This window comes from Chiloscyllium plagiosum, unplaced genomic scaffold (assembly GCF_037043375.1).
Source record: "Chiloscyllium plagiosum isolate Xiang-an unplaced genomic scaffold, Cpla_swu_hap1 HiC_scaffold_6, whole genome shotgun sequence".
In the NCBI taxonomy this organism is placed as follows: domain Eukaryota; kingdom Metazoa; phylum Chordata; class Chondrichthyes; order Orectolobiformes; family Hemiscylliidae; genus Chiloscyllium; species Chiloscyllium plagiosum.
Window position 1 is genome coordinate 109,568,027 of NW_028270144.1, and position 24,635 is coordinate 109,592,661.

Here is a 24,635-nt window from a genome sequence, read left to right on the forward strand (position 1 = left end):
TAGTCCCTTTAAAAAAGGTATCATTTCACTAGCGATGGTTCAGAGAAGGTTCACTAGGATGATCCCTGGTACAAAAGGAATAATATTATGAGCATAGGCTAAATAGTTTGAACTCTACTCCGAGGTAGAAAAGACAGAGGTGATTGCACTGAAATGCAAATCTTTCTTAAGATTGACAGGGAAAACACTGAGTGGATGGCTCCCCTCAGGAAGACTCTAGAATGAAAAAGACAGTCTCAGAATAAAAGGGTCACAAATTTAAGACCATTTGTACAGGGCTTTGGGGAAGTCTATTCTGGTATACTGTGTCCAGTTCTGGTCACCCAGTTACAGGAAGAACATTAAGCTGGAGAGGCTTCAGAAGAGATTTATCAGGATGTTGCCAGATACGGAATTTTGAAGAAAGGCTGCGACTGTTTTTTTTTCCCCTGGAATTTGGAGGTTGAGAGGGAGCCATGTAGAAGTTGAAAGTTGGAGGGATATAAGCAGGGTTAACAGCAGCTGTCTTTTCCCCAAGAAGGGGGAAATCTCAAGACAAGGAGACATTTTTTTTTAAAGCCAAGGACAGACTTAGACACAAGGTGCTTTTTTTTTTACATCCGCAGTGGTTTATGCGTGAAGTGAACTTCCTGAGGAAGTTGTGGATGTGGGAACAATTACAATGCTTCAAAGAAATTTGAAAAAATACACAAATAGGAATGGGTTGGAGGGATGCAGGTGGGACTAGTTTAGACAGACTGATTGGACCAGAGGATCTGAATGATCACGACAAGGAATTCCTTCTCTTAGGAGGGATGAATCCAATCAGAACTACTTGCCACAGAGTGCAGAAGGGACAGAATCTGAATACTTAAGGCAGAGATAGATTCAAAAATCAAGAGAAAAAGAAAGGGTTATGGGGAGAATAAAAGGCAGGAAAGGGGACATGAAGAATGCCAGATCAACTGTGATTTTATTGAACGGGGGGAGCAGGCTTGGAGGGCCGAACAGCCAACTCCAGTTCCTATGCCTTTATGGTGTTGTGCTGCCGTACCAAAAGTTCAAAACAAAGTTATTTCACAGGAACAAGTCCTTTTGGAATGTAGTGACCACTGTATGGAAGAAAACAAACAGGGCAGCCAGTCTGCACCTGGTAGGCCACAAAACAGCCAAGTTAAATGACAGGTTCAGCTGCATTTTTGATGGTAGTTGAAGGGGGAATGCAGACTAGGACTCATGGGGTGGGGACCCCCATTTTTATTCAAGCGTGGTCAAACAAAACTTTACCATTTACAGCCAATGATTCTTTTATCAGGATCATTGACCCAAACATGTCAACTCCACGTCTGTCCACAGATGATGCTTGGCTTACTGAATGCTTCAGAATGTGTTTTTATTTTAGAGGTCCAACATCTGCAATATTTTATTTTGTCGGTAATTAAAGTTAATGCCTTACCTAAAGGATATGCCTTTTGCTGGTACTAAAATGAAATTTACCCTAAAAAAAGTTTAAAAAGTTCACCAATTTGCTTCATACATGTATTGTACTACTATACTAGTAGAAAAACCAATCAGAATTGGAAACCAACAATCAAGGTGCCATGAAGTTGGAGAAATAGACTATAATTTAAATTAAAGTTGGCTCATTGAAAGATTAGTTTATCTAATTTGAGTGGACAGAGAGACAACTTTGTGCACACATCATTCTTACACATTAACTCTTGTGAAGCTGTATGCTATGTAATGTAAATCTCAATAAGTCACGTCAGGTGAGTGCTTTTGAATAAAAACAGGTCACCTCAATTGGTTTTATACTGGATTTCATTTAAAATAATTACTTCGTAGTCAGCATATTTTGGTGTCAAACTAATTTTGATCCATTTGAAATTTCAGTGTCAATTCACGTATATGTTAAACCCTCACTTGATCGGAAAGATTGGACTATTTTCAGTGCAACAGGTGTTATACATTCAAAAAAACTTCCACTACTTCCTAAAAAGGACATCTGCAAATTTAATTACTTACAAATTACATGAAATGATTACTCAAGATTGCATCTAAATTTAAAAGTTACTTTCAGTAGTTTCTATTTTTCAAAACGAGTAAAACATCTGCATTGCATGAACTGATATACATTAGTAAAAGGCCTTTTTTAAACATTTAAAACCAGCTATAACATATCTTCACTGTGCTCAAAAATAGATGTGGGCAATGAAAGTTTCTGATGCATTTCACTTTTCTACACTTTTACACATTATCCAATTTCCCAAAAATGATCACTTGAGTTGTAAGAACCAGTAATTATCTTGCATATGCAAAGGAAATTCAGAACTTAAGATAGTGTGACGTTATATCGAATTCTACATTGGAAAGACAAGCCACCTAAAAAAAAAGCAAAAAATTTGCATTCAATGCTCCTGCACATTTTGATTTGCAGCTGGCTCATAAATAGAGGACTAACAATCACTAATTTTCCCCCTACAGATCAAATTCAAACTGGCAGGGGTAAAGGAAGTAGGAGGACTAATCTACTTTGAATTAAATTATATATGGTTACTGCCAAGATCACAATCCTGCTGTACCTAACCAATACCAGCAATCAGGATATTTTCATGTATAAGTAATTCGCTCAATTAAGTTTCTAGCTTTACAAAATTGTAACTAACAAACAATGAATAATTAAACTGTGACCATATAAATTGACTGGGTAGTTAACATTTTTAAATAACAAATACCAGTTTGCTTGTTCAAACAGAGCACAGAAGGCCTGCTGACAAATGTGACTGGGTAGCTCATTCTAAGAACCAGCACAAATCAGTCCAAAATAACTGTTTTTCTATCGACCAGCACATTTTTAAAAAAAATCCAACTGCTTTAAGTTCAACTCGATCCAGACCAAACAGTACATAATATTTTTCCTGTTGGCCATGCTGGATTGGTTTTTGTCAATTCTAAATCTGTAGCCAATCAGTGGAAACAATTGTTTGCTTAGACCATCAAAAACCTTCACAATTTGGAACACCTCTGATCCAAGGAGCTGAAAAATGTTTTGCTGTCAAAGTGCAGCAGGTCAGGCAGCATTCAAGGAGCAGGAGAATCAACGTTTTGGGCATAAGCCCTTCTTCAGGGATGAGGAGAACAATCTCAGCTTCTTTACCTTGCGGCCACCCTGATACCATTCAGTAAATCCTTAAAATAGTGGAGACTATTTAAGGAACAGTCGTTACAAGTGATGCGCAAATTTGTTCTTCTGAGACAGGTAAGGAGGGGTAAGATTAAGGAACCTTGGATGATGAGAACAGAGGAGCTTTGCATCAGAAGGAAGAAGGCAGCTTACGGAAGGTGGAGGTAGCAAGGATCTAGCACAGCTTTAGAGGATTACAGGCTTGCTAGAAGGGAGCTCAGAAATGGACTGAGAGCTAAGAGGGGACACGAAAAAGGCTTGGCAAGAAGGATTAGTGAGAACCCAAAAGCATTTTACTCTTACATGAGGAATACGAGAATGATCAGGGAAAAGGTAGGGCTGATCAGGGATAGCGGAGGGAACTTGTGCGTGGAGTCTGAGCAGATAGGGGAAGCCCTAAATGAGTTTTTTGCTTCAGTTTTCACCAAGGATAGGGACCTTGTTGTGAATGAAACTTTTGAGGAGCTGGGATACAGTCGTCACCAGATCAAGATTGATGAAGTTAATGTTTTTTCCAAAATTTCCAGCACATTAAGATTGATAAGTCCCCAGGGCCAGACCAGATTTATCCTAGGCTGCTCCAAGAAACGAGAAAGGAGGTTGCCAAGCTGCTGGCCAGGATATTTGCCTCCTCTCTCCACGGGAGTCATACCAGAGGATTGGAAGGAGGCGAATGTTGTTCCTCTTTTCAAGAAGGTGAATAGGGAAATCCCAGGCAATTACAGACCAGCCAGTCTTATGCCTGTGGTCAGCAACATTTTGGAAAGAATTCTGAAGGATAGGATTTATGGCTATTTGAAAAAGCATAGCATGATTAAAGGCAGTCAGCATGGCTTTGAGAGGGGCAGGTCATGCCCCTCAGATCTTATTGAGTTCTTGGAGGAGGTGACAAGACAGGTCAAAGGTCGAGCATTGGATGTGGTGTATATGAACTTCAGCAAGGCATTTGATAAGGTTCTCCATGGTAGGCTCATTCACACAGTCGGGAAGTATGGGATACAGGGAGATTTGGCTGTCTGTCTTCTGTCAGCCAGCCAATTTGGAATCCAGAGAGTGGTTGTGGACGAAAAGTATGCTGCCTGGAGGTCAGTGGTGGATAGAGTCCCGCAGGGTTCTGCTCTTTGTAGTTTTTATAAATGACTTGGATGGGGAGGTTGAGGGGTGGGTTAGTAAATTTGCAGATGACACAAAGGTTGGAGTGTCGTCTATAGTATAGAGGGTTACTGCAGGCTGCAGTGTGACAGACAGGATGCAGAGCTGGGCTGAGAAATGGCAGATGGAGTTCAACCTGGATAAATGCAAAGTGATGCATTTTGGAAGGTCGAACTCAAATGCATCATATAGGATTAAAGGCAGGATTCTTGGCTGTTCCTCCACACTGAGGGATCTGGGTGTGCAAGTACATTGATCGCTCAAAAGTTGCCACCCAAGTGGACAGGGTTGTTAAGAAAGCATATGGTGATTTGGGGATCGAGTTTAAGAGCCGCAAGGTTTTGCTACAGCTCTACAAGTCCCTGGTGAGACCACACTTGGAATATTATGTCCAGTTCTGGTTGCCCTACTATAGCTAAGGTACAGAGGCTTTGGAGAGGGAGCAAAGGTTTACCAGGATGCTGCCTGGACTGGAGGGCTTGCCTTATGAAGAAAGGTTGAATAAGCTTGGACTTTTCTCTCTGGAGAGAAGGAGGAAGAGAGGAGACCTGATCGAGATATACAAGATCTATGAGAGGAATAGATAGAGTCAATAGCCAGAGACTTTTCCCCCAGGGCAGGATTGACTGGTACGAGGAGTCATAGTTTGAAAATATTTAGGAGGAAAGTATAAAAGGAGAAGTCAGAGGTAGGTTCTTTATGCAGAGAGTTGTGAATGCACGGAATGCGTTGCCAGCTGTGGTAGTGGAAGCAGTCATTGGGAACATTTAGCGACTGCTGGAGATGCACGTGGATAGCAGTGAGTTGAGGGGTGCATAGGTTATGTTATTATATTTTACATTAGGATTAAACCTCAGCACAACATCATGGGCCAAAGGGTCTGTTCTGTGCTGTACGTTTCTATGATCTATATCCATCATTTCAAAGTTTCTGAAAACTGTGGTCCTCAGAATGGTGACAATACTCCAGCCGAGGCCTAGTTAGTTTTACAAAAAAAAACTTTTGAATAACATCCATTCTTTTGAATGCTACACTCCACTTATAACCATGGATACTCAACTTTGTCTTTAATAAAAATAGCCTTCAATTTATCTTGCCATGTTTAAAATACATCCAGGTGTCTCCTCTTGCATACTCCTTTAGAATTCTAACAGTTACCTAATATTTCCTCAGGTTTTCCTACCAAAATGAATCACATCATAGTTGGCATATTTAATCTGCCATGTATCATTTCACCAGTTTATGTCCTCCATAAAACTGTTATAATACTCCTGTTTACTACTTACTAATAATTTGTGTAGCTATAAATGTTGAAGCCATATCATCATCTTTTAAAAAGGCACAATTCAGGAGCCAATGCAACTCAAGCTTCCGATTCAAAATAAAACAAGCTTTCACAAATTTAAAATTCAGATTAGCTTCTCATTTAGCTTTAAATGCATGATATTCCTTTGTCATAATCTTCTCTTCCTAAATTCAAATCTCATTTTCATTATAACAGATTGTATTTTGGTTATGTTAGATGTTGCAAACAGATTACTGTTTGGAAAAAATAGCTGAGTTAATTACCTGGTAATATGCCTTATTCTACTCAAGGCCACTCTGCAAGTACAAATCAGTAAACTTATCAGTGAACAAGAATCTCTAATAGCTACATAATATTTTACATAACCTGAAACTCCATTTTCAAGGCACAGAACATTATGTAATAACCCACTTCATGAAAGCAGCCTTAAATATCTGCCTAAATAGATATTCAGTTTGGCTTAAATAATTAAAAAAAAAAGCACAGCTCCAATTCTGAACTTTATTACTTAAAAGACTCAAAGTTGTGCATTAAAAACAAGATATAATTTTGAAACTCTCAGATGTTCCTTTATATTCAGACCATGATGAAATGTCATCCAGAATCATGCAAGAACAATGCCTGGAAAAACTACACTTCTGGCATATAAAAAGTTTAACAAAATTACACTAAGTTATTTATAAACATATGCCAATCAGTAATTTGTAAACAGATTTACAAACATTACTAACACAGTCAAGCCTACGACTTTATTGATAGGACATTTTCCCAAGAGATTAGTAAGCATATATGTTGGTAAAGCATTTGTCCCCAGATAGTGATTTAACCTTGCATTCAGTTTTTCTCAGCAACCACTTAACACAACACAAGGCATTTCAGAGTGAACTCAATGATCAATAAAATGAGGCAATTATTTACACTGATTAACAATTACAAAGATGCAATAATAAATTTAAAAGGACAAAGGTAGGTAAGGTTTGGTTAAGTGGAATGCAATTGCGTAAACAATTAATTACATGGACATTTAGGAGAGTTGGGTTCACAATAGAAAGCTGTATATTCTTTCTGTCCATAACGAATACATGCCATGAGCTAGTTTCATTATTTGAGGAGAGCAGCGAGAGAGCCCATGTTGATCCTGGCCTCAGGTGAAAGCATTGCTACTGCCAGCATGCCAGTAATGGACACCTCCCAGCTTTGTGTCTGGCAGGAGATATGTACACAGGTATATCATAAAAAAGGAAGTGCAATGGAAATTTACTAGATTAATCCCCAAGATGGTGGGAACATCATAGGAGAGATTGATGAAACTAGGTTAGTATTTCCTAGAATTTCTAAGAATAAGGGTGGTTGCATTGAAATTAGCTTAATTCGTACAGGGCAGAAGTAGGTAAGCTGTTGCCCCTTGTTCACGAGTTAAAAATCAGGCGATAATCTCCAGATACAGGTGAGGAAGAATAGGAGGAAGCAGATGATAAATCTTTTGAATGTTTTACCCAAGGAGCGGAAGCTCGAATTACTGAATATGTTCAACACAGAAATCATTAGACTTTGGAAACTAATGACATCAAAGTGAAAACACTGCAGAAAAAAGTGGCACTGTAGTAGCCATGATTTTAAATGAACAGTGAAGCAGGCTCGATGGCTTACTGATGCTCCTCCAATAGCCAGGTTTACTGACTATGCCTTTTCCAGCTTTATTCCTATGTGATGTTAAATATTCCCTCATGATTTCACTAATTTGCTAATAGTACTATGGTCTAAATAGTCCAAATTACAGGGGTTTCTGACAAATACCTAAAAAGATTATCAATATCCTCAACAAGGGTTAGTATCAAAACAAGAGAGAACTTCATTAGCTAACAAAGACAACAGCATTAATTATTTGTAGGGTGGATGTGTGGATGAGCTAAAGTTGGGAGGTATTTAAGGAAGGTGTGGAGAGAAGATGAATTGAATGGTAATGAGAGGGAAAAGAAATAACTTAACACCTCAAATCTATCAGTTTTGTTAATGGTCTGCTGGATATAACTACCACATTGCGAAAAGTCAACACATGACCAATGTAAGATGTATGGTGTTTTGGCTTTCATTAACAGGGGGATCGAGTTTAAGAGCTGCGAGGTTTTGCTACAGCTCTACAAGTCCCTGGTGAGACCACATGGAATATTGTGTCCAGTTATGGTCACCCTACTATAGCTAAGATACATAGGCTTTAGAGAGGAAGCAAAGGAGGTTTACCAGGATGCTGTCTGGACTGGAGGGCTTACCTTATTAAGAAAGGTTAAATAAGCTTGGACTTTTCTCTCTGGAGAGAAAGAGGGAGAGAGGAGACCTGATTCGAGGTGTACAAAATAAGGACAGGAATAGATAGAGTCAATAGCCAGAGACTTTTTCCAAGGGCAGGATTGACTGATACGAGAAGTCATAGTTTGAAGATATTAGGAGGAAGGTATAAAAGGAGACGTCAGAGGTAGGTTCTTTACGTAGAGAGAGTTGTGAATGCACAGAATGCGTTGCCAGCTGTGGTAGTGGAAGCAGAGTCATTGGGAACATTTAAGCAACTGCTGGACACGCACATGGATAGCAGTGAGTTGGAGTGCATAGGTTAAGTTATTATATTTTACATTAGGATTAATTCTTGGCACAACCTCGTGGGCCAAAGGGCCTGTTGTATACTGTATTTTTCTATGTTCTATGTGTGCATTGCAGGGTCAGCATTATGTAGTCTTAAGGAAAAATAGGATGCTACTAGTAGCTACAATTAAAAAAAAAGTTCTCTCTTCCTTAACCCTCCAAACAAGCTCAAATTTTAAAGAAAATGCTCATCTTCCTTCCCAAAGTTTGAGATGTAAGGCTATTTGGTACCTTAAGTGACTATTACTTAGGTTTTAACATTTATATAGTCTGTCCAACTGCATAACTCAGATGAAAATCACACTGCTGATAGATCAGACATCCAAGGAAATGCTTCCAATATGGATAGTGAACAGGTACCTCCAACTGCAGGCCATCATGCACATAAACTTGAAGTGTTACAGCCAACCTTCGGGAGCTCTCATCTCCACACTTGCCAGATTGGGAAACACAATCAAGATACTTGTTTTGGGTTACAGGGCCCAGTTATACGCAGCTTGTGGGTGACTCAATCCAAAACACTAAAAAGTTACATTTAGCAACTTCACTACTGTATTTACATTTTAAATCAGGTCACGCCTAGGTATACACAAATAGCGTGAAGTTTAGGGTACGAAAATGACAAAATAGAGCAAGTTCATGCCAGTTAAAATTCCAACAGAACACTTCCAATAGTGTCTTGTGCTCTACTGCTAGTCATATAATCATGCTTTCTTGCACGACAATTAAAGTACATAGTTGAAATATTTCCATACCTACACTAAGGTGCAATGTGGTCACATTCCACGTACTGAAACATCCCATTTGAAGCAACCAATCCCTGTTTGCCACTTCTCAATTGTCAACAATAAACTTTACTGTCAGGTGACTAATTTGCCAGCTAACAAATAGCTAAGACACAGCTGTTTAGAACACTAAAATGAAGTTCAGACCAGTTTAACTTCCCAAATGGTACAAAACATCTTAAAGCATCATCAGGTGATACTTAACATTAATACAAAATTTTAATCACATTCAAACTCTCAGCTACCATTTCTCCACTTTAACTCTAGTTATTGGGCTTTCATATGCAACTGTATTACCTCATCTTCCAATTTACCACAACAGCCCTGGAGGTGGTGGTTTTGGAAACTTGAGGACCATTATAAATTTGAACATATGACATGCCTTGTTGGCCAATAGTGGGGAAACTGCTAAAAAAAAACACTTGTTGACTATTAGTATTTATAGTTTCATTTAAAACGGTCTTTGTATCATTGTCTGCAGAAAACAATCCTTAGTGAATTAGCTCAAATATCAATGCCCCCACCCGCCCACACAAGGGGTTACATTCAAAAGGACAGAACTTCATCAGCTAACGAAAATGACAGCATTCATTTGCAGGGTGGAGATGTAGATGTGCTAGAAGTTGAGAATTATATAATGGAAACAAAATCAAAATCAAATCCATTTGTCAAAATTAAACAGCTTTTGTTTTATGCAATATTCATGTCTGAACAGTGATCTACCTCACATCATTTGAATGTGCAATTACTCTCACATTTAAGCAAAAATATGCCTAAAATATTAAACTATCATAAGTTAAAAATGAAATAGAAAATGCTCAACTTTTCAAACTGTTCTGATAAATTCATGAATAGGAAAGGTTTGGAGGGATAGGAGTCAAGTGCAAGCAGGTGGAACTAGTTTAGTTTGGGAACATGGAGCATACGTGGACTGGTTGGATTGAAGGGCCTGCTTCCATGCTGTATGAGTCGAAGATTCTATGATCCAGCTATTACTATAACAGAATGAACCAAATGCTTCGTTTGATATCTGCCAAAAGCCACAGGCACATACTTGCAGCTTTTAGAATATTTGAAGTGCACTACCTGCTCTGCTAACACTAAGTGTAAGACACAACGCATCTATCATTGAACTACTGCAAAGAATTAAAAGAAAAAAGACTGGAGAAAACCATGTAGTACTTATGAACATGGTGGAATAAACTGAACCAACACAGTGCACTAACCAGATACATGACTTTAATATCAGAGTACTAGGTGCAATTGTTTCTTTTACTGCTTCCATATAATTGCATTTGCCATCAGCCAAGGACCCAGCTTTGGCTCCTTCATTTCTCAGCTATATTGGTCCAGTGATAAACTTCCAAACACGAACACGCCATGACTAAGACCACATTTTTCATCTCCGTAACATCACCTGCCAGAGTTCATCTGCTGCTGAAACCCTAATTCATGCCTTTTTGCTCCCTCTAGACTTGGCTATTCCAACACACATGTTTGACATCCAATATTCCACAAACTTGGATCTAAGAGAGACAGCTTGAATGACTAAAGTACCATTCCCACCACCTGCCCATGCTAGTTGGTCAGCAATGGGCCCGAAGCATGTTGCCCAGAACTTTGTACAGTAATCCACCCAATGCCTAATAAGGATTGCACACAAATTCAGCATAATCCTCTTTGAAAAATTATGGCAGGGCCATTGAGTACAAGAGCAATGGAATTCTTCATGCCTGCCATACACTAGCTTAACAATAATTAGTATAAATAATCATTTGATTATTGCTTTCAAAAAAAGGCATTTGTCAAATAATTTAGTCTTGCTCTCATCTGGAGAACTGCAAGAATACCAAAGCAAAAAAAAAAAAAAACGCACCATCAGAAAGGAATGCTCATTGATGAGTCAATTGCCAGGTTGTGCTGTATGACTAATTGGCCCAACTTGTCCACACCTAACAGGTTTCCTAAACCGAACTAGTCCCATTTCCCTGCATTTTGGCCTTTATCCCACTAAACCTTTGCCATCCACATACCTGTCCAAATGCCTTTTAAATGTTGTAACTATATCTGCATCTATCACTTCCCCTGGTAGTTCATTCCACACACAATCAACCCGGAGAGAAAAATTTGCACTTCAGGTCCCTCTTAAAATCTTTCCCCTCTCAGCTTAAACCTTTGCCCTCTAGTTTTGGATTCTACTATCCTGGGAAAAAAAAGACCCGACTATTCACCCGATCCACGGCAATCACGATTTTATAAACTTCTACAAAAGATCACCCCCTCAGCCTCCGACACTCTACAGAAAAACAGCCCCAGCCTATTCAGCCTCTCCCTATAGCTCAAACCCTCCAACTATGGCAACATCCTTGTAAATTTTTTCTGAACCCTGGCAGAGAAGAATCACAGCTGTAAGAGCTGCTCCAATTTTATTTTTATTTCAAAAGATGCTCTTCTTCCTAACAGACTGCATAACCTCTCACTTTCCCACACGGTATTCCATCTGCAACTTCTTTGCCAGCATAAGTCCTTGCTTCAACACTACCTGCCGTTCCACTGATTTGTGTCATCTACAAACGTAGCCTCAGTTCCATCATTCAGATCGTTAATGGATAAGGTTTCCCCGTGTAATCTCGGGCCAGGTGGATTAAGCTCAAAAGGAGTTAGTTAAGACAGAAGTGAGCAAGTTCTTTCTCCCCCCTCTAACAGACTGATGAATATTGCAGAGGCTTGGTTGTTAAATATATTCAAGGCTGAGATACATTCCTAATCATTAAGGGTTTAAAAAAAAAGGTTTTTACAAGATTAAAGCAGGAAAAGGGGACTTTAGGATTATCAGATCAGCTCCATGATCGCATAGACCAGCAGAGTGAACTTGATGGGCTGAATGGTTTACTCTGGTGTTTTACAGTCTTATGATTAGCAAAAATCCCAAAAAATCTTAAATAACTAACCTTGAAAAAATTTAAATGACTCTTAAATCAAGGCATTGATCTAAATACAGTTTGGATCAATGGTTTGATCCAAATACAGCTGGCCAAAGCTTTGTATGTTTTGGATTTAAAACATAAAAAACAAAAAAAAGGAGAAAGCATGATTGGGATTGGTGACAATAAGAATTTCTAAAGCAGTATTGCACTACCTAAGTCATTTTAGGTGAAGAGATCAACTTTCCACATTGTAAGAATGTACTACTTCAGAGCAAATAAAATTTTGTAAGTCAACATGCAATTTAAATTACAGTTCCCAAATACAGCTTCAGAATACCATGTTAAGGAAATTACAGAGACAGCAAGCAAGAGAGGGAGGTTTAGGTAAATTGCCAAGAATTCCAAACATATTCCCTCCAAAGCAATGAAGCAATCTAAACACCAAACAGATTGCCAATTCTGCTACTCATGGTCTGTTCTGCCAGAAAAATAAAACAGCAAAGCAAATATCAGTAGTTAGGTTGATAAGTATAGCAGTGCAAAAAAAAAAATTATAGCTCAAAAAGTTATTTAAAGTAAAATGCCATTTCAGGTTGTTATAAAATGATGTCTCAATTCTTAAGTAGTCATTGTTTAATTCAAAACCAAAAAAAAACCAAAGCTGCATTTAAAGTATCTAATTTAATAAAATTTTTTTGGAGAGTTAGCAAATGATTTTGTTGATGAACTTAAACCATAGATGAGTATTTTATTTAGATTTGTCTTTCAAAATAGAGAGTATTTACAAGACAATAATACTACTACATCACGTTATTTCACAGTTACTTTGTTCACAAATGAGCAACCTTGCAGTGCCTATGCTCTCCATATGAACTTGGCCAAGTGAGAACATTTACTGAACTACATCAAAGTCAGAAAAATGTGGAAATAAAGCAAATGTCGGGTATATTCTGCCTCTCCCAACCACCCCCACCAATTCCCTTCCCACCACCATATTTAGCTGTTCATAATGCTCACCTAAAACTGAAAATATTGCTCTATGGATGCATTCCTCTACGTAATACTACCTTTCTCAAGACAAGTCCCAATGGGCGAAATACTTTTAACATAACATTACACTCTATTCATGCTGCAAGTTATTTTTACTGTTGCCAAGTTAGTTAAATCAACAACACTAGTCGTGCCTTTTACAATCGTTTGATTACTGACACCACATTTAACAGTCCGGACTGCCACAGACAGCGTGCTTTTCTCCATTATGAAATCAATAACGGGGGCCGGGGGGGGGGGGGGGGGGGGGTGCGCGCGCAGGTAGACAATGTATCTAAAATAAGAACAGCTGTGATATCCCTGGTTATACAATCTTCAACAGAAATATTGCCCAATTAAAAAAAAAAGTGTCACAAACAAAATGAATTGACCTTGGAGGGTAGGCAGGCAAAGGAAAAAAAAAATTCAACAGCAAAATACATCCTATTTTTGGGTTCTGGCTCAGATTTGGGTAGGACCTGAATAGGTCAGCCTGAGGGTAGATGATTTTCAGCTGAAAAGTAAGAAAGACTTTTGACACTCAACATCTTATTCAACCTTCAGATCTCTTTATGCATCACAAGTATCTTACACTGCAACATTAAACACAAATAGAAAGCATTAAATGGAGGAGAGTACATCTTTGCCATTTTCAAAACCAGAGTTAGTAACTGACTGTCCATCTGCCACCTTCAAACTCCAAATGATCCAATATCATCCTACATTAACTCTTTCTTCTCTATTCAATGAAGTCCACACTGACATACATAAACTTAGATGTGGCCATAGAAAGTCAAAGATTCTCACTTTAATAGACCTAATTCCCTGGCTTAATCTTTACATTTAAAGTTCCACCCAGGTTTCTTTAAATTCTTCATTTGCAACTTGTCTCTTGTGCATCTGCCCTTCAGAGACATTAATGAATCTTATTGCCAAATTATCTTAAAATCCATCTATGTCATCACTGTTCATCAGTTTAAACTTTTAGCTCTCAAAAGTAGTATAGTTTTATAGATTTATAGGAAACTTTAATATTGTTACTACTCCCAAAGCAGAGTTTCTCTGTCCATTAAACTATGAAATAAAATGACCTGATATATTAGAAACAAATTTTGGCCAAAGTGCAAGTTAATTTCGCAACTGAATTGCTGATTTGACTCACCTATTGACTTTAAAATTGTTTACATGTTTACTAAATTTAAAATTCTTGAAAATAAAAAAAAATCCCAATAGAATGGAAATGTTTGCAGAGATTTTTGGCTTCAACACTGCACATTATGAAGTTAGGTTTTTTGCCCCTAGGAACACATGCAAATCAACACATCACTCTGAACTAATGTTCTAGGATCCAGTCACTATGTATTTACATAGTTGCAAATTGGACCACCATGACGTTATACTCTCGTTTGTCTCAAAATATAGCAATGACATTTAATAACAGCCAATGGGAAAAAGTTGATACTGACTTGTGGATTAAAAAAAAACTTAACAGCTTTGGATATATTTATTTATTAAAACGTGAAGTACTGCATGGATGGTCTAATGAGTGAAACAGTGAAAAGACAGAACTAGCAAGGGTAGCCAAAAATGAACAGGGGAAGATCCAAAAGGTAGTCACAACAAATTTCAAAAATGTAAATGAATTATTAGAAACTAGGAAATCAGGAAATGTTTGAAGACAACGTTTTTTTAAAAAAAAAAGAAAACCAGTGACAGTATTGTGAACTATTTCACCAGTAAGCTTGCGAACTATTTCAGTCTGAAACCTGGAGATAGGGAAGCGAGTAGTGGAAAAAAAAACATGAGCTGAGACAAAGGAATTCAGGAAAGTAAGAGATAGGAAGTGTGGGGAAGTTTAATTATCATCAGATGAGGAAAAGGTATGTGAATGCTGGGATTATCATTTCTATTCAAGAGATGAAGTAGGGCTCAGAGTAGTCTTTAATTGGCAAGAGAATCAGTGAGAAAATGGACAACCAATGATATGCTGGGAGTTGGTAGTGGAGAAGAGATGCTATCCAAATGTTTAGTTACCAGTTCTCTCATCCTATTATTTTTAAGCTGTTGAATATGGCTCTGAAAGGGTTAGTACTTGATTGAGTGCAATAAGTGCTATCCACTGAGGACATCACAAGATCTTGGTGAGAAAAAAGAAATCTCAGATTCAAGGCTTAAATCAGTAACATTAAGCCTATTCTTATTACCTGAAATTAGCAGTCTCTACAAGACTGCTCTCATTAAGTCAAAAAAAAAAGGTCTAGTGTGTGCAAGGGTAGACACTGAGTACCTAAGAACCTGCACAGATAGACAATACATATGACAGCATATACAGCACATGTCAAAGAGAAAATTTCAGACTTTCTATTCCTTAATTATTTTCTGTTCCTTTCCCAAACTTAAAATTGCTGATATGGTCAGTTTGGCTAAAACTTTCAAAAAGGTTTACTATGACAGTCTGACTCAAAAAAGGTAGAAGACAGCAGGTGGTGGAGGTTTGTTTTTCAGATCGGAGGCCTGCAACCAGTGTAAGGCCACAAGAATCAGTGCTGGGTCCACAACTTTTTGTCATTTATATAAATGAGTTGGATGTGAGTATAAGAGGTATAGTTAGTAAGTTTGCAGAGGACATCAAAATTGGACATGTAATGGACAGCGAAAGTTACCTTAGATTACAACGGGAGCTTGATCAGATGAGCCAATGGGCTGAGGAGTGGCAGATGGAGTTTAATTTGGATAAATGAGAGATGCTGCATTTTTGGAAATCAAATCTTAGAAGGACTTATACACTTAATGGTAAGGTCCCAGGCAGTGTTGAGGAACAAAGACCTTTGGAGTGCAGGTTTATAGCTCCTTGAAAGTAGAGTCGCAGACAGATAGGATAGTGAAAGCGGCATTTGGTATGCTTTCTTTTATTGGTCAGAGTATGAGTACAGGAGTTGGGAGGTCATGTTGCGGCTGTATAGGGCACTGGTTAGGCCACTGCTGGAATATTGTGCGCAATTCTGGTCTCCTTCCTATCGGAAGATATTGTGAAACTTGAAAAGGGTTCAGAAGAGATTTACAAGGATGTTGCCAGGGTTGGAGGATTTGAGCTATAGGAGAGGTTGAATAGGCTAGGGCTGTTTTCCCTGGAATGTCAGAGGCTGAGGGGTGACCTTAGAGGTTTATAAAATCATGAGGGGCATGGATAGGGTAAATAGACAAAGCCTTTTCCCTGGGGTGGGGGAGCCCAGAACTAGAGGGCACAGGTTTAAGGTGAGAAGGGAAAGATATAAAAAGGGACCCAAGGGGTAACCTTTTCACAGAGGGTGGTGCGTGTGTGGAATGGGCTGCCAGAGGAAGTGGTGGAGGCTAGTACAATTGCAACATTTAAAAAGGCATCTGTATGGGTACATGAATAGGAAGAGTTTGGAGGGATATGGGCCAGGTGCTGGCAGGTGGGACTGGATTGGGTTGGGATATCTGGTCGGCATGGACGGGTTGGAGTGAAGGGTCTGTTTCCATGCTGTACATCTCTATGATGAGTGTACAAATATAAATAATATTTCAAAAGAAAAAATAATATGTTATTTCACTTCAACTTGGGATTTGTCAATATCTCAGGAAAAAAGAGGATACTTACGCTTTCTGTTGATATGAACTGAGGCCCAAATCGGACTCCGTCTGCAAATACACAAAATAAAAAAAATCATTAAAGTCAATATCTAAACTACATAAATTAAAAATGTTTTGCCTTTCTCAAAATGAAAAATTAATAAATTGGTCAACAATTGATAGTAAACAATTATTACTACGATTATTAATTCCCCCTCAAAGACAAGAATAAAAGAATTACAAACATGGTTAGTGACGTGGTTCATTGGGATCTTGCTCAAGTAAGGCAGAATAGTAAATGGATTCTTCCTAGGAGAGCAAATTTATACACAGTCATGGCCGGAGGAGTTTCTGCATGCAGAAATGGTTAGTCTCCCTGAAGCAAGAGATATTCTGTTGATTGGAGCTTGATAAAACTAATCAATTCAACAATGAGAGAGTAATTAGACAAAGACAAAGACATTCTCACAGCATGCTCCTTTGACCAAAGTTCTATTAAAATTCCCCAGGATCGATATATTCAAAGTGAGCATACTTTTTCTAGCTGAGCTCTTAAAAACATACACTGCATTTTCACTTTAATGTTTTTCAGTAGGCCAGTTACTTTCATAATGTAATAGGCTGCACATATAGATTATAGTGAACATCCACTGCATAATATTAAAAACTGTTTTAAAAGATGATGAATTACTATATGAAAAGTTGAAAATTCTGATTGTTTTAGTTATTCACCATAAAATTCAAGGGTGCATTCTCAAACCTCAGATTATTGCAGCTGTGCAAGAAAACTCCCAACTTTTTCAGCTATTTAGAAAATCATGACAATAGCACCCTTGATATGGTTCAATGACAATGTTCTAGAAAAGTTGAACTAATTACATTTAAATTTTCCCAGATTGTTACAGGTTCAAAATTAAGCACGATGCAACTGCTGGTTCAAGTCACTAAAGGCTGTTCGATTCAAGACTACTTCCATAAACTGAATACCAGATTATTCACTCAGACTCTCAGATCTTTTAAACATTTTTCTATTATTGGAATTAAAATATTTTTAAAACCATCACTTTCAAACCAAACACAGAATGTTCATAGGTATCAAAGGCATTTACTGGTAAGACTATGATAGCACTACTTCATATTTGACTGTGCCATATTTATCCCATCATGGCTATTTGAGAGATTGAACACATCCAGAAATTCATGGCAACAGGGGGGAAAAAAATTAATACAATGACTGCCTGCTCAAAAAAAACCTCAAAACTGAATCACACTAAATATAATTCTGGGAAAAACACCTGTCTGCTCCACAAGGCACACAAGTTCATTTCTACACAATACATGGGTGACTCTTAAAAGGCCTTTTAAACAAAAAGTGGTCTAGCAGGACACAGAATTGTTACTAGATCACAAAGGAAGGATAGCTCCACTGCCATTACAAGCAATCGAAAATGGATTAATACTTTAAAGTTTGCCTGTGCTACCTACATCCCTAACAGCAAAAAGGTAGATGATAATTAGCTACTCTACAACAAAAGCAAAAACACCACGAATGCTGGAAACTGTACCTGCGCAGAAAGGTGATCTTTCATCAATACTACCAAAAAGATCAAGATCAAATCTCAAAACATTAAAATGCAACTTTTGTCCAACTTGTTAAATAGGTCCACCACGTTTTATTTCATCTAATGAAATAGATTAAATGAGATTAAATTTCTCCCTGATCTCATTAACATTCCCAATCTCCTCCTCCACTCTTAGACGTCACAAAACCACATTTAATTGTGGGGCTGGAATAAGTAGCATATTGAACAACCTGGTAAAAACAATGACTGCAGATGCTGAAACCAGATTCTGGATTAGTGGTGCTGGAAGAACACAGCTGGATGCTGCCTGAACTGCTTGCTCTTCCAGCACCACTAATCCAGATATTGAACAACCTTACAAGTCATTATAGTAATCAGGATCCTGTTGTTTGACAATTACTGAATCAGGTTCATATATTGACGATTTGATTATCTCACTAGAACTAGTCATGTATTAGTCAATATTTTCAGTAAAACAAATGAAAAAAATAGTATACCCATTAAAGCTGCAAACAATTCCAAGTTAAATATGAATTCTGTTCTTGCACACTTGGGCAGTAACTTGGGAGGGTGTTGCTAAGGAAGACCCAATTAAAGTACTTTTGGTTGATTACATATTATTAAATGATGCAGAGATCAATGGAGATGCTGAATTAAGATTACCAAAGGTGCATCAGATCACATGGTTTAATATTGCACAAGTCACATTTTCTTTTATCTTGTTTTAAGCACAGTACAAAGTCTAGCAAATTTTCCATTCAACAACACTGCCCCCACATAAGCACAGGATAAAATTATTGCACAATATTCTTTATATAAGCCAGCATTCATTTCAGTTTCCTTTAATTATAGGAAATAATCTGCAAGGGCACAGAAATCTACTTCTATACACATTTCCTGGTTGTTTAAGCTTCCCCTCTTTGATGAAGAATGTACAGAATTTCAGCTGGCAAGTAAATTTACCATACTCGCTGTAGAATGAAAGAAAAGCTGCTTTCCCACTAATACTACAACATTTAAGTTACTGAATGCTGCAAATACTTTATTGCAAATCAAACTTTAGATTTTATCTCAGTTTTCTTCATTTTCATACTTCTATTAAACATTGTACATCACTCCTTGTTTTACTTTTTGTAAAATCCATTGCTATTACAGAGAGGCCAAACCAAAAAGCTCAAGCTAGTTAACTGGTGCCAAGATGGGGTATTGAGTATAACAGCTGGCAAGTCATGTTAAAATTCTACAAGACATTGGTTAGGCTGCATTTAGAATACTGTATACAGTTCTGGTCGCCACATTACCAAAAGGATGTGGACGCATTGGAGATGGTGCAGAGAAGGTTTACAAGCATGTTGTCTGGTATGGAAGGTGCTAGCTATGAAGAGAGGTTGAGTAGGTTAGGTTTATTTTCATTAGAAAAAAAAAAGATGGGGGGGGTGGGGAACCTGACTGAGGTCTTCAAAATCATGAAGGGTATAGGCAGGGTGGATAGAGACAAGCTTTTTCCCAGGGTGAAGGATTCAATAACGAGGGGTCACGCTTTCAAGATGAGAGGTGGAAAGTTTAAAAGGGGATACATACAGCAAGTACTTCACATAGAAGATGGGTGTATGGAACGTGTTGCCAGCAGAGGTGGTAGAGGCAGGCACAGTAGTTTCATTTAAGATGCGTCTGGACAGATGCATGAGTAGGTGGGGAGCAGAGGGATACAGATGCTTAGGAATTGACCGACAGGTTTAGATAGTACATTTGGATCGGCTCAGGCTTGGAGGGCCGAAGGGCCTGTTCCTGGGCTGTAAATCTTTGGTTCTTTGATACAAAAATTATGGAAAACCACAATATAAAAAAGGACACTTTGATATACTCAATATTTACAAAATGCCAAAAAAGTTGTGAATAAATAAAACTGATACTCATTAGTGCCTCGAGAAATTGCATTTCCTCTAACAGAAGTGAACTTCGCCACCGGTACTCAACGAAACCACCAGTGCAATGTGATTGGTTAGTGGAAGGCTTTTTTTTTGATTATCAGCAGCATCTCGAGGCACGTTAATGCAAAGCTAAACTCAATAGTTCAGTTCTGCAATATCAAAATATCACTTTATTGCAGCCTTGGGGTAATTGCTCCATATCTATTTCACTTTTGGTTGGTTCTCACGTAGAATAGTTTCCAATGCAAGTGAACTACAACCTTACAAGAGCTTACTACAGATAGTGAAAACTACAAGTGAGCATTTGACAGAATCTACAAGCTCTAGAAATAGACACTAACCATGCGACTAGACTTGGCATAGAAGCATAGTTATATAAATACGACATGAAGTGTTGACCCAAAGCGACATACATAAATTGAAAATAATGCTAGATAATTCCAAATATAATAATAAAGCTAGCGCTTTTAAACCACTCAATGCTGAGCCTAATTCGCACCAAGCTTACAAGAAGTCAATCCCCCCCCCCATTTAAAAGAACATTAAATTATTCAATTTAGAAAAGTACAATAGTATGCAACATAGAAGCAACCAGTGGGTGGCCTCAATTAATAGCACTTATGGAGTAGCCATTGAAATGCATTGTAATAAATTGTGGAGGTATCATAGTATAATATGGTGTTAGTAAAAATCATTTATACAAATAAAAAGTCATAAAGAAGCAAAAAAATTATTAAATACTTTGTTTATGTTTTGAGGTCCAATAATGGTACAGCCTAATGGTTTATTTAGTTTTTGTTCGCAAGCCTAATTGCCACTTTTCTTTAAAAACTTGGAAAAGCACAAGTTTATATGACATAGATTGGAACTATCAATTAGTGCATGTACAATCCAGGTACGCTACGAGCACCTGGAAGGTGAGGTTTTACTACTACTACCACTACCACTACCACTACCACTACTACTTCAGTTTTCAATGTATGCCACAGCGTGTCAAAGCTCCTGATGCCACCACAGACTAGGACAAACACGTCTGTAGTAAGCAGCTGAAGTCTGAGCAACTTTAGAAAGGAACAAATGGCTGCAACGAAGAATGAGCCCAGGTTCAGACAGCTATGTTGCCCACCTGGTTGCCAGGGGTTGTGACATCTGCTCATGGCTAGAGAGGGACAAGATGGAAGAGGATACAACAATAATGGACCTCATTAGGTAACAATGACACGAGGACGACAACTGAGGTGTTCTAGCTTAGTCAGTTTGGAGGATTGAGGTACATAAATTAGGAATTTAAAAATGCCAATTTCTGGACCTGAGCAAGATGCAAATTGTTAGAGTAGTGAGTGTTTGAACTTTCTTCCAAAAAAAAAGTGTAAGCAGCATCCTTTAATATTTTAAAGGGAGATGGATAGGTTGTTAGACAAGGGGATAAAAAGATTAGGAAGGTGAACCAGAATGTGAAATCAGAGTTACACACAGATCAGCCACAATCTTGTGAAATGGTAGAGTAGCCTTGATTGTGTGAATGGCCTGCTCCTTGATTAAATGTTTGGGTAAAGTAATTAGTTTACACATTTTTAAAAGAATTAGATTGGAAACAGAAATTACAGAACAGATGTAGGTCATTCAGTCCTTTAAGCCTACTCCGCCATTCAATAGGATCATGGCTGATCATACTCGGTACACTGGTCCTGCTTTCACCCCATATCTTTGGATTCCTTTAGGCCAAAGAACTATATCCAACTCCTTGCATGTTTTCAATATTTTGATCTGATTCACATTCTATGGCAGAGTTTCACAGATTATCAATCACTGGGTGTACAAATTTCTCATCTTAGTCCTCAAATGACTTATCCCGTATGCTTAGACTGCGACCCCCAGTTTGGGCATCATTCTTGGGAACATCATTCTTGCATTTCACTGTTTAGTTCTGTTAAACTTTTCCACATTTCTCGGAGATCTTCCGCATTCTAAATTCTAGTGAATTTAGTCCTAACCGATCCAATTTCTCTTCATAAGTCAGTCCTACCAACCTAGCTTAACAATTGTGTTGTAGCTATTTTTCTTAATCTTGGCACAATTGAAGTTTTAAGCCAGTCAAACAGGATCAAAAACAAGCGTATAGCTTAAAAAATTCTCACTCATTATATAAAAAAAAAGAGAGATTGTGGAAAAACACATTCAAAATCTGTGTTTGTACTTCAAGTTCTCAAGCCAGTTTCACCAAGATCATGGCTCTTTAGATTATGGCCTCACCTGCACTCTCACAGCTGCTATCAACTCAGTCAATAAAACAAAAAAAAAATCTCAGCCTTTAATAACTTGAGCTCCACTGCTTTCCATGACAGAGAATACCAATTGCTACCAAATTTCTATTTTAAATGAGAAACCCCTTATTTTGAAACCATGTCCTCTAGTTCTCCAGTCAAAGTACCTACACTGTCTAGACCTTTCAGAACCTTGCGTTTCAATAAGATCACTTCTCATTTTTCTAAACTCCAATAAATATTGGCCAACTTGCTCAACCTTCCCTCAAGGCAAATTCACCTTGCCAGGAATCAGCCAAGTCAGTCTTCTTGGAATTGCTTCAAATTCAAGCATTTACAATGATCAAGCAGCTGTACTCTGGTGTAATCTTTCCAGTGTACAGTTGTAGCAAGACCTCCCTGCTCTGTTCTACTGACGAATTGAGATAGTTACTGAATGAATTAGAAATTGAAAATAAGTAGTGGGGCAAAAACAGAAAATGTTGTTACATAACAAAGGATAGTGAGCGAGTACAACTTTGTATTCTGTCATTGAAAGAGGTTTGATATCAGTTCCCCCAAAGGCTACATTTTATTCATAAAAATGAAAGTAGAACAAAGTTTTTTTTTAAATTTAAAAAGGGCAACTACAGAATGAGAAAATAGTGACTCCCTGTTCCCCACCCCTCCTACACCCACTTTGCACAGCACCACATTCAAATTTAACTTAAAACCAATTATTTGGAATCCAAGGCAGCAAATAAACCTTGCCACTTTGATTGAATTTACACACAAGTCGACAATTTCACAAGTAATACATACCTGTAACAAGCCTCCTTCTCCAAAGTGGAGAATCTCAATTATGTTTTCTGACTGGATAAATGCTGGAAAGAAAATAAAAATTATTTTATTTATTCTCAGTACTTGAATGTAAAACATTATAACCACATGCTAGAATAAAGGTGAGAAAACAAGTTGCTAAGCAAGATGATGTCATAATAGTAATTTAAGGGGTCACCCCCTCTACAAAATCATTGTACAGGAGTTTGCCTATTCAAAACTGCTCTTTGAAATGGCGATAGCTGTTACATTGAATGATGTCATAATACATAAGATACCATCTTAAATCAAGTCTGACTAACCCAGAGCAACTACAACATTGAATATATCTCATTTAAAAGTTTGTTACGCTAGTTTCACAGTGGAGACAAAACTAAAATCTGGTCAAGTAGCAATGAAACAAAAATTACTGGCAAAAAGCCAGAATGGATGCAACGGTCAGCAATGCTTTCACATTAGAAGTTATTTATTTATACCTTCCAAAACAGAGCTTATGCAAATAGCAATCCAACAAAACAAAACCACACTTGTGACAAAATCACAATAGCCAGTAATTAGATTAACAAAAAACTTTCAGATTAAAAAAAAACAAAACACGCTTTGGATGTTTATTAGTAACTTGGTGGGCCTTCACGTCCAGAGATGGAATTTCAATCTGGACTGAAGCTGGGGAAAGACACGTAAGCACGTAAGAGCAAGCCACTACACCACAAGACCATCTAGTTCAAACCATTTTAAACTCATCGTATTAGTTACAATTAACTCTCACTGCATTTATTGGTCAGGTCTATCCAGCCTCAGGAACAGCTTATAAAAAGTAAGTTACCTCCATAGTACTAGTGAGAAAGTGTATAAGGTATGAGCAGATAGGAAAAGAATTAAGGTTGAGTTTTGTCAAACAAGGAGGTTCAATTGAGCATGACTCAGATCAGATTAAAAACTTGCAGTTAACAATGGGGTGCTGGAGGCAAGGGTACTGGGTTAACAAGGTGAAAAAGCATTCATTATGTAAAGTCATTCAACAAGATGAAGTGGCATTCAGTATGTAAAGTCAGTTAACAAGGTGAAAAGTATTCATTATGTGGAGCCAGGTATTCATTGTGTAACAGAGCTTAATCTTTACTACTGACACTTGCTGATTGTCATGGTCACCCAATTAATATGTATGTTCCCTTATCAGGAAGCTCCTCCCTGCAAATGACTATATAATTCATTAAGAAACTGCTGTTAGAGAGAGAAGACCATGAACTTATGTCTGTGCGCATGGGCAATTGTTCTCTCTCCACCCAGGGCCCAGAATAAAGATCAAGGGAGGTAAAACTATGCTGTCTCAGTGTTTTGCTTCAACAGAGGTGGGAACGGGAGGTTAAATACATTTGCTAACATGTTAAATGTGACTTTCAATTAATGCTCAACTTTTGGTTACTCTGCAATGTTATTTTCTT

At 37.9% G+C, this 24,635-nt stretch overlaps 1 protein-coding gene across 2 annotated transcripts in view; it reads right to left on the bottom strand.

Annotated features, from left to right (window-relative positions):
* Positions 1–24,635, bottom strand: part of tmem131 (transmembrane protein 131) — a 202,805-nt gene that overhangs the window by 122,882 nt on the left and 55,288 nt on the right. The window contains exons 2-3 of one of the 2 annotated variants that reach the window (XM_043692263.2): positions 23,173–23,234; positions 16,622–16,662 (exon numbers count right to left, since the gene is read on the bottom strand). In XM_043692263.2, coding sequence (XP_043548198.2) covers positions 16,622–16,662; positions 23,173–23,234 — 103 coding nt within the window. The remainder of the gene's footprint in view (positions 1–16,621; positions 16,663–23,172; positions 23,235–24,635) is intronic. The other variant, XM_087988350.1, reaches the window with a different exon arrangement.